The 9,110-nt window shown below is 30.5% G+C and overlaps 1 protein-coding gene across 1 annotated transcript; it reads left to right on the top strand.

Annotated features, from left to right (window-relative positions):
• The first annotated feature begins 711 nt into the window (after positions 1-711).
• LOC114165522 (pectinesterase 2-like) lies at positions 712-2,344 on the top strand. The gene is made up of 2 exons (XM_028050125.1): positions 712-1,573; positions 1,656-2,344. Exons 1-2 carry the CDS (start codon positions 712-714, stop codon positions 2,342-2,344), a joined length of 1,551 nt encoding a protein of 516 aa, XP_027905926.1.
• Positions 2,345-9,110: the final 6,766 nt, after the last annotated feature.

Here is a 9,110-nt window from a genome sequence, read left to right as displayed (position 1 = left end):
ATAAAAAATAATCATAAAAATTTATTATTTTATTTTTGTAGTTTCTATAAAATAAAAAAATTACTCTATTTATTTTGTGAATAAAATATTTATATAAAAAATCATTTTCAAATTTAAATAATACAACCTTTTTTTAATAACTTAATTTTAAGATTGAGCGAAAATAGTTCATATTTTTTTTAGTTTTCTTTTTCTAACACTTTAATTTAGAATATTAAAATAAAGTTAGTTTATATATTTTTAAATCTATATTTCATATTTTAAAAATATTTATTCTTGTGGCTGTGAAATATCTATGGTATTGATTCTTTGTTTGGCAATGACAGGCTGCAACTTGAGGGTCAAAGTATGTTTTTTCCAGTTCTAAATATGGCAACAAAATTGTCCATGGTTTTGTTCTTGTTCTTCCTAGTTATAAGTCTGAATAAAACATTTAAGAACAAACTAAGTAAGAGAAAAATGGCGGAAGATTCCATTTTCATTACAGTAGAATCTAACACAGACAATTAATTTGGATCATCTGCGACTTTCCCATGCATGCATGGTGAAGGTCAAAAATCACAAGCACAAACTACGAAATTAAGAAAAAGGATTTGGAAAATCACAAAGCTTTTTCCTCTATAAATGGACACCAAATATACAACATGAAACACAATCCATCTTTATCCCAGTAAGCCATTAAAGCCAAAGAAGGATAATAAACCAGAAACCATGTCAACTTTTAACTTGTTCATCACACTCTTAGTTTTTTTCTTACTTTCTTCTTCTTTCGTTTCTAGTTATTCTGGGAATGATGTTCAACTTTGGTGCAACCAAACCCCAAATCCTCAACCATGTGAGTATTTCTTGACCAATAGCCCCACTCAACAAAACAAAAAAATCAACCAAAAATCTGATTTTCTCCAACTTTCACTTCAACTTGTTCAAGAACGGGCACTTATAGCCCATGCAAACACTCTTTCACTGGCTTCAAAATGCCGTAATCCACGTGAAACAGCTGCATGGACAGATTGTGTTGAGCTTTATGAACAAACCATCCTTAAACTCAACAAAACCTTAGACCCTAACACCAAGAGCTCCCAAGTTGATACTCAAACATGGCTCAGCACAGCTCTCACTAACCTTGAGACATGCAAAGCTGGGTTCTACGAGCTTGGGGTTCAAGACTATGTTCTCTCTTTCATGTCCAACAATGTTACCCAGTTGTTGAGCAACACTTTGGCTCTGAACAAGGTTGAATATCAAGAACCAAGTTACAGAGACTGGTTTCCAACATGGGTGAAGCCAGGTGATAGGAAATTGTTGCAGGCTTCTTCTCCAGCTTCTAAGGCCAACGTAGTTGTGGCAAAAGATGGTTCTGGAAAGTACACAACAGTGAGTGCAGCCATAAATGCTGCACCAGTGAGTAGCGGTGGAAGGTATGTGATATATGTGAAGAGTGGAGTGTACAATGAACAGGTTGAGATAAAAGCAAAGAATATAATGTTGGTGGGAGATGGTATCGGAAAGACCATAATCACAGGTAGCAAAAGTGTGGGAGGAGGCACCACAACCTTTAGTTCAGCCACTGTTGGTAAGAAAAAACAAAAAACTTTTCCTTAGTTACTCGTCTCTTTTACCACTTTCTTAATATCATGTGTATATAACTTTTGCAGCTGTTGTTGGAGATGGATTCATAGCACAAGACATCACGTTTAGAAACACTGCTGGTGCAGCAAACCACCAAGCTGTTGCATTGCGTTCTGGATCAGACCTATCTGTATTCTATAGATGCAGTTTTGAAGGTTATCAAGATACATTATATGTGTATTCTGATAGACAATTCTATAGAGAATGTGACATATATGGCACAGTTGACTTCATCTTTGGTAATGCTGCGGTGGTGTTCCAAAACTGTAACTTATATGCAAGAAACCCTCCAAACAGAATCAACACAATCACTGCTCAAGGAAGAAGCGATCCAAACCAGAACACTGGCATTTCCATTCACAATTCAAGGGTAACTGCTGCTTCAGATTTGAGTCCTGTTCAAAGCTCAGTTAAGACGTACCTTGGAAGGCCTTGGAAACAGTATTCAAGAACAGTTTTCATGAAGAGTTATCTGGATAGTTTGATCAATGGAGAGGGTTGGTTGGAATGGAGTGGTAACTTTGCATTGAGTAGTTTGTATTATGGAGAATACATGAACACAGGACCTGGTTCTTCAACAACAAACAGGGTTAAATGGTTGGGATATCATGCTATCACAAGTGCTTCTGAAGCCTCACAATTCAGTGTTGGGAATTTCATTGCTGGAAACTCCTGGTTACCTGAAACTACTGTGCCTTTTACCTCTGGTCTTTGAAGTTTTCTTATTTGTATTGTTTTGATTTTACTGTAGTTTTGTTTTGTTTTAGTACATGGTTGTTGTTTAATGTCTGAATGTGGTTCAATCAAATACAAGAAGAGATATCTTCATTTAATGGATCAATAAATTATTTAGTTGGGTTGATTTCATATTCTTGTTAAAATTTTATTTACTTTAAGCTTTTTATACTGTATATTTTTCTAAAACTGTACATATTTTTTTGTTCTTAATAAAAAACACAAAAATCATATTACTTTAAATAAATATATAAATTAAAATGAAATAAATTTTGTACGTACGAAACTGAGATTTATATAAGAGATTTTGTTTTTGATATATATACTAGCGTAAACACAGGCGCTATCGCACATGTGTACGTATTTTTTGAATTATATTAATAATTGATGATATTTTTAGATGTTATTAAGTTAATAAAAAAATAAAAATATATTTATAAAAAATAAAGTGAAATGTATGAAGAAAATATGAGAAAAATAACTGTTGATGAATAGTAAGAGAAAAAAAGAGAGAAGAAAATAAATAAATAGTTTTATAAAAACTTGTAAAAGTAACCGTTAATTTTTAAAAATTTAATAAATAATTAAATTATAAAGGTAAAGTTGGAATTATGAAATGTGGACACAAAAGAGGGAATTCCCTTTATATATAGTTATAGATATATAAATTTATCATTTGGTGTTTATATCTAATTTTCAATTTTACTTCTAAGTATAATTTTAAATTTTTTTTAAAAATTATTTAATATTTTTGCATTTAACCGTTTTTTAAATTTAATCATTTTGTATACTTATTTTTATAAATATAAAAATAATAATTTTATTATTCTTTGTTATTTTTACTGGTATATATTAAAATATTTTTTCTTTTAGCGTCCACGTTTATGTTCTAGTTTTACTTTTTAAATAAATGTTTTTTAAATTAAATTAATTTGTTATATTTTCCCTTTTTATGTAATTATATTTTAAGTTTAATAATTTTTTATTTGACTTTTTTGAAAATTAATATTTTATTAAAAAATAAATAAAAGTTATTTACAAAATTAAAAAATTATTTTAATATTATGATTAGAATAATAACATTAATAATAATAATTTTATTATTTTTATTATCATAAAAAATGTAAATCACGTTAACGTATGTGTTTTCATCTACGATACACAGTTACGATATATGTATTGGATACGGTACATATCTGATACATGTATACGACACGTATCCGATACATCAATACATTTATTTTGAAAATAATAACATACGATACGTGATAGATATTTTATATATGAATATTAAAAATTATACTATAATTCTTAAAAACATATAAATATTTGATTACTATTGTGTAAATCCAAATTAAAATTATATGTACTAAAGTTGTCAACATAATTATAAATTATTGTCATACTAAAAGTACCACTACAAGAAAATTCTTATATAATGACCGATTTTAGTAACCAACAATATGTTAGAGACCAATTTTCTAATTAGAAACCAATTATTTTGGTAGCAAAATCTTGGTAACTAATGTTAATGACCAATTTAAAAACCAATTATTTTGGTAGTCAGAACCTTAGTAGCTAATATTAGTGACCAATTTAGAAACTAATTCCTAATATAAACTATTTTAATTATCAATTTAGAGACTAATTATAAAATATTTTGGAACTATTTTTGTTCACAATAATTTTTAGTTTTTAAATTGATATCTAAATTGGTCACTATATAGTTAGTAATATTTTTTGTCACTAAAATTGGTTATTACTCAGATTTTCTTGTAGTGTACTACAAATTTATAAATTATATACTTCATTGATAAGTATTGATAAAATATCCTAAAATATCAAACACATATACGTGTCAAACACGGATACATGACCCAAATTACAAATTGAAGTATCGATGCATCATAGATTTTCATTAATAATTTATGAGATAAATTGGTTGAATCACATTCAAAATAATCTTTGATCAATTGAAACCCTAGGAAATCATTTTTGAAAATCTAAGATTGTTATAAGATATTATTATTTTGACGTCCAATAAAACTTTAATTATTTTACATTATTATAAATATAAAAGTTTTATTTTATGAAAAAAAATAAGTTGTCATGTTAAAAAACCATTTTCCATTTTACAATTTGTGAAGCATCTTTATCAAGAAAACAGGTAGGTTAGTCGATTAAAGGTTTAATTACTTGGATGATACCCACATTGATAGAGGTGTGTCAATTTAGTACTCACTCATAAAAAAATGTCAATTGCGTTCCAACTTTCGAAAAGTATCTCAATTAGGTTTCTTTTAGATTTTTTTAAGGCTTAAATACCTTTTTGGTCCTCATTTTCGTAGTGTTTTTTGTGGATGGTCCTCATTTTGACATAATGTTTAAAATGGTCCTCATTTTTACCGAATATTTAAAATGGTCCTCATTTTCGCAATTCGTGTTTTATTTGGTCCTTTTCTGTAACGTCGTTTAAATCATTAACGAAGCATTGTACAAGTGGCACAGTTTGTATTAGGGTGTGTTACGTATACTATACATATGGCACACACGCCGTTTCAACCATTTCTCGTTGAACCACCAACAGTGCATGAAGTGATACAACACGGTTGCCTCCAACGATTACAACTAGAGGTAAAGGAAGAAGATTGAGACCGTAACATACCTATATAATGGGATTGCAGGTAGAAGAAGAATGCAGTAACACCAATTGGGAATGGAGGAACAAGATTGCCAAAACTCATCAACTGCCCAAACATTCCATACCAAAACCCTAGCTTACTTATTTAACCTCAAATATCTAATTACCACACATGTACAGTACACGTAACACACCCTAATACAAATCGTGTCACCTATACAATGTTCCGTTAATCATTTAAACAGCGTTACAGAAAAGAACCAAATAAAACACGAATTGCGAAAATGAGGACCATTTTAAACATTCGGTAGAAATGAGGACCATTTTAAACATTCTATCATAATAAGGGTCATCCGCAACAAACACTACGAAAATGAGGACCAAAAAGGTATTTAAGCCTTTTTTTAATTTCTTTTAATTTTTTAATTCCTTTTTTGAAAAAACATTTTGTTGCCACGTGTCAAGTTCCTAATGTGACACATGGCAATGTTGTTGACAAAAAGAAGAAGATGAACATCTTTCTCCAATAAGGAGTTTTGATGATGATGACTTATGAAGAAGTATGGAAGACTTGATGATGATGCATGGAAAATGTTGAAGACTTAAAAGAATGCTTTGATTCAAGAGATACATTGAAGACTTAGGGGTTTAGTTGTTTAGGTCTTGTAATTTGTGTATGTTATTTAAAATAATTAAATTAGTATGTCAAGAGTCAAGAAGGCAAAACCCAAGTAGTAGAGCACTAAGAAAATTTTATTTATCTGCAAAACTTACTAGAATAATCGATTATTCTTAGTGATAATCGATTATCTTAGTTAAAATTGATTTTTGAGAAAAGCCTATGGAATAATCGATTATCACTTATGATAATTGATTATCTATGGCAGTTGTGACTTAACTTTTCATATTCTTAACCTAATTCCTAAATAGGCTTCTATGAATAGAGTGGTAGGCTTTCATTATCAAAATATAGAAGTTAGAGAAGTCTGAGTACTTGAGAACTCTCTGTGGGAAGGCTTTGAAAAACCTAGTGTGGGTAGAGCGATAACTTTCATCAAGTGGGATCTTGAGGGATTGAGTGCTGCTGCTGTTGCTAGGAGAAGTCGATCATCCTTTGTGTGATTCAAAGGAGGTGTTCATTCCTTTTGTGATTCAAGGAAGGTGTTTTCATCCCTTGTGGATTCAAGGGAGGTGTCTTCATCTCTTGTGTGATTCAAGAGAGGTGTTTTCTAAACCCTAATCTTTCTTATCATTGATTGTAAGTTTGGTTTATTTTAGTGATTGAGTTAATCTCATTTTTGAGAGATTAACAACTGGACGTAGGGTCTTTTGATCCGAACCAGTATAAATATTGTGTGCAATTTTCTCTTCTCTACTCTCTTTATTTTATTGGGTTTATTAAAATAAAGGAGATAATTTTAATTGATCTTTGATTTTAAAAGGGAAAATTTTAAAAGCACAATTTTTGTTAAGAACTCAATTCACCCTCCTCTTGGTTTTTGTCCGCACGCTCAAAAATTCCGCTGCGCGATACCAACAATTGGTATCAGAGCTTGCTTTGATAGTTTTTCAAAATTTTCGAAAATGGTTGGACAAAATCAAATGTTTGCTGAGGGTGCGTCTATTGACAGACCTCCACTTTTTACCGGTGAAAATTATCCTTTCTGGAAAGTCAGGATGCAAATCTTTTTGGAGTCTATTGATAGAGGTATTTGGGATGTTATTTTAAATGGTCCTTTTGTTCCTACTATTACGGTTAATAATTTGCAAGAACCTAAGCCTTTTTCCCAATGGACTGCAGAAGAAAATAGAAGGGCTCAATATGATGTTAGGGCCAAAAATATAATATCATCTGCACTAACTCTTGATGAATTGTATAGAATTTCAGTTTGTACATGTGCTCAGGAAATGTGGGAGATTTTACGAGTAACCCATGAAGGAACAAATGATGTCAAGCGTGCAAGGAAGAACTCATTAATTCAAGAATATGAGATGTTTCAAATGCAACAAGGCGAAACCATTTATGATGTGCAAAAGAGATTCACCCACATCGTTAATCATCTCTCTGGGTTAGGTAAAAATTTTGATATTGATGAGTTAAATATAAAAATTCTAAAATCCTTGAACAGGACTTGGCAGCCAAAGGTTACGACGATCACTGAATCTCAAAATCTTGCAACAATGTCCATGGCGGCTCTTTTTGGTAAATTGATAGAGCATGAACTTGAACTTAGGCGTTTAAATGAAGAAGAGGACCAAGGAAGGAAAAGAAACATAGCTTTCAAATCTGAGATCATCAAAAGCAAAAGCCCCAAAGAAGATGACGACTCTGATGATGAGAATATGAGTCTAATGATAAAGAAGTTCACAAAGTTTATGAAGAACAATGGCAAAGGTCATCACAAAAGGTATAAACATGAAAACCAAAACTTTGTTTCAAATTTCAATTGTTATGGATGTGGTGAAATAGGTCACGTAAAAGCGGACTGCCCAAATGCTAAAAAGGGTAAAGAGAAGAAAGGCAAAAAGGTTTTCAAGAAAAAGAAATGGGAGGATAATGATTCAAGTTCTTCTTCAAGCTCATCTAATTCTAGTGAATCTGATGAGGAAGCAAATCTATGTTTGATTGCTGACCATGACTCTTCTGACAGTGAGGTAAGCTCATGTAGTAATGACAATGATTATGATTCTTTGTATGATGCATTTCAACAACTACTTCATAAATCCAGTAAATTAGATGTTGCTCATAAAAAAATAAAATTTGATTTTAAGGATTTACAAAGTAAGTTTGAAAAATCTCTTGAGGAAGAAGAAGTCTTGAAAAATAAAATTTCAATTTTAGAAAATAAAGAGACTGAAATTATTGAATGTGCATCTTGTAAAAATTATATGTTTGATTTAAATATTCTAGAAAAACAACTTGAAGATGCATTAGAAAATAAAAGTGTTAAAAAGCCTAATTTTAAGAAAAATGATTTAAGTAACAACAAGCAAGCTCCTAAGAATAAGAATAAAAGAGCTCGTAGGATATGGGTAGAAAAAGGTAAGCCTTATTCTAGGAATATAAATTGTGTAACATGTTTTTATTGTATGCAAAAGGGGCATACTTCAAATAAATGTAGAATCAAACATTTTGATGTCCCTAATGGAAGATATGCTTGGATTCCTATTATAAAGTAACATGTCTCTAACCTCAAAGGACCTAAATAAGTTTATTGGGGACCAAAATGTTATTATTCTCTATCTCGCAGGTTATATCAAAATCAAGAAAGTCTTTTTGAATGTTCAATAGTTAGTATATTCATCAAAATTTTGGTATCCTGGTAAGTTCTATGATTTTATAAGAGGTTTGAGAATATTATATATGTGTAAAAGTGGTAAAAATCTTTAATTTCAGTGTTTTTCGGAAAACTCCGCTGGGATAATCGATTATCTTTCATAGTAGGACGCATATTTTCAATTTTTTTTTTTACTGTTTGAGTGAGCTTTTCGAAAATTTAGACCATGAGCAACAACTAGGTACTTCATAAATGCAAATTAGTACGTTGGAGTTCATATAACATTTCCTTCTTTAGACCCATATTTTTTTTTTAATCTTTAGAGTCTCTCTTTCAATTAGGGGGAGTCTTTGATTAAGGGGGAGTATTTGTTCTTGAAATGTTTATGTTTATCAAAAGGGAGAAATATTACATGTAGAGGGAGTTTTATATCTTAAACAATTTTTAAGGGGAACTTAAGTGATCTGATTTAGGGGGAGCTGTCTAAAAAATTCATTTTTAATTATGATCAAAAAGGGGGAGATATATTTGTGTTGATATCTTGTGATAATTGATACCTCTTTAAGGGGAAGATATGTGTTTATTGATATCTTGTAATACCTTATGTTTTAAAAAGGATAGAAAAATTAATTATCTTGTGTTTATTAAGAACAGAACATATCACAAGTCTTCAGTAATTTTTGATCATCATCAAAAAAGGGGAGATTGTTGACAAAAAGAAGAAGATGAACATCTTTCTCCAATAAGGAGTTTTGATGATGATGACTTATGAAGAAGTATGGAAGACTTGATGATGATGCATGAAAAAATATTGAAGACTTAAAAGA

The sequence above is a fragment of the Vigna unguiculata genome, chromosome 10 (assembly GCF_004118075.2).
Source record: "Vigna unguiculata cultivar IT97K-499-35 chromosome 10, ASM411807v1, whole genome shotgun sequence".
NCBI classification, from domain to species: domain Eukaryota; kingdom Viridiplantae; phylum Streptophyta; class Magnoliopsida; order Fabales; family Fabaceae; genus Vigna; species Vigna unguiculata.
The sequence above is the reverse complement of the archived record's forward strand: the minus strand, read 5'-3'. Positions and strand labels throughout refer to the sequence as shown.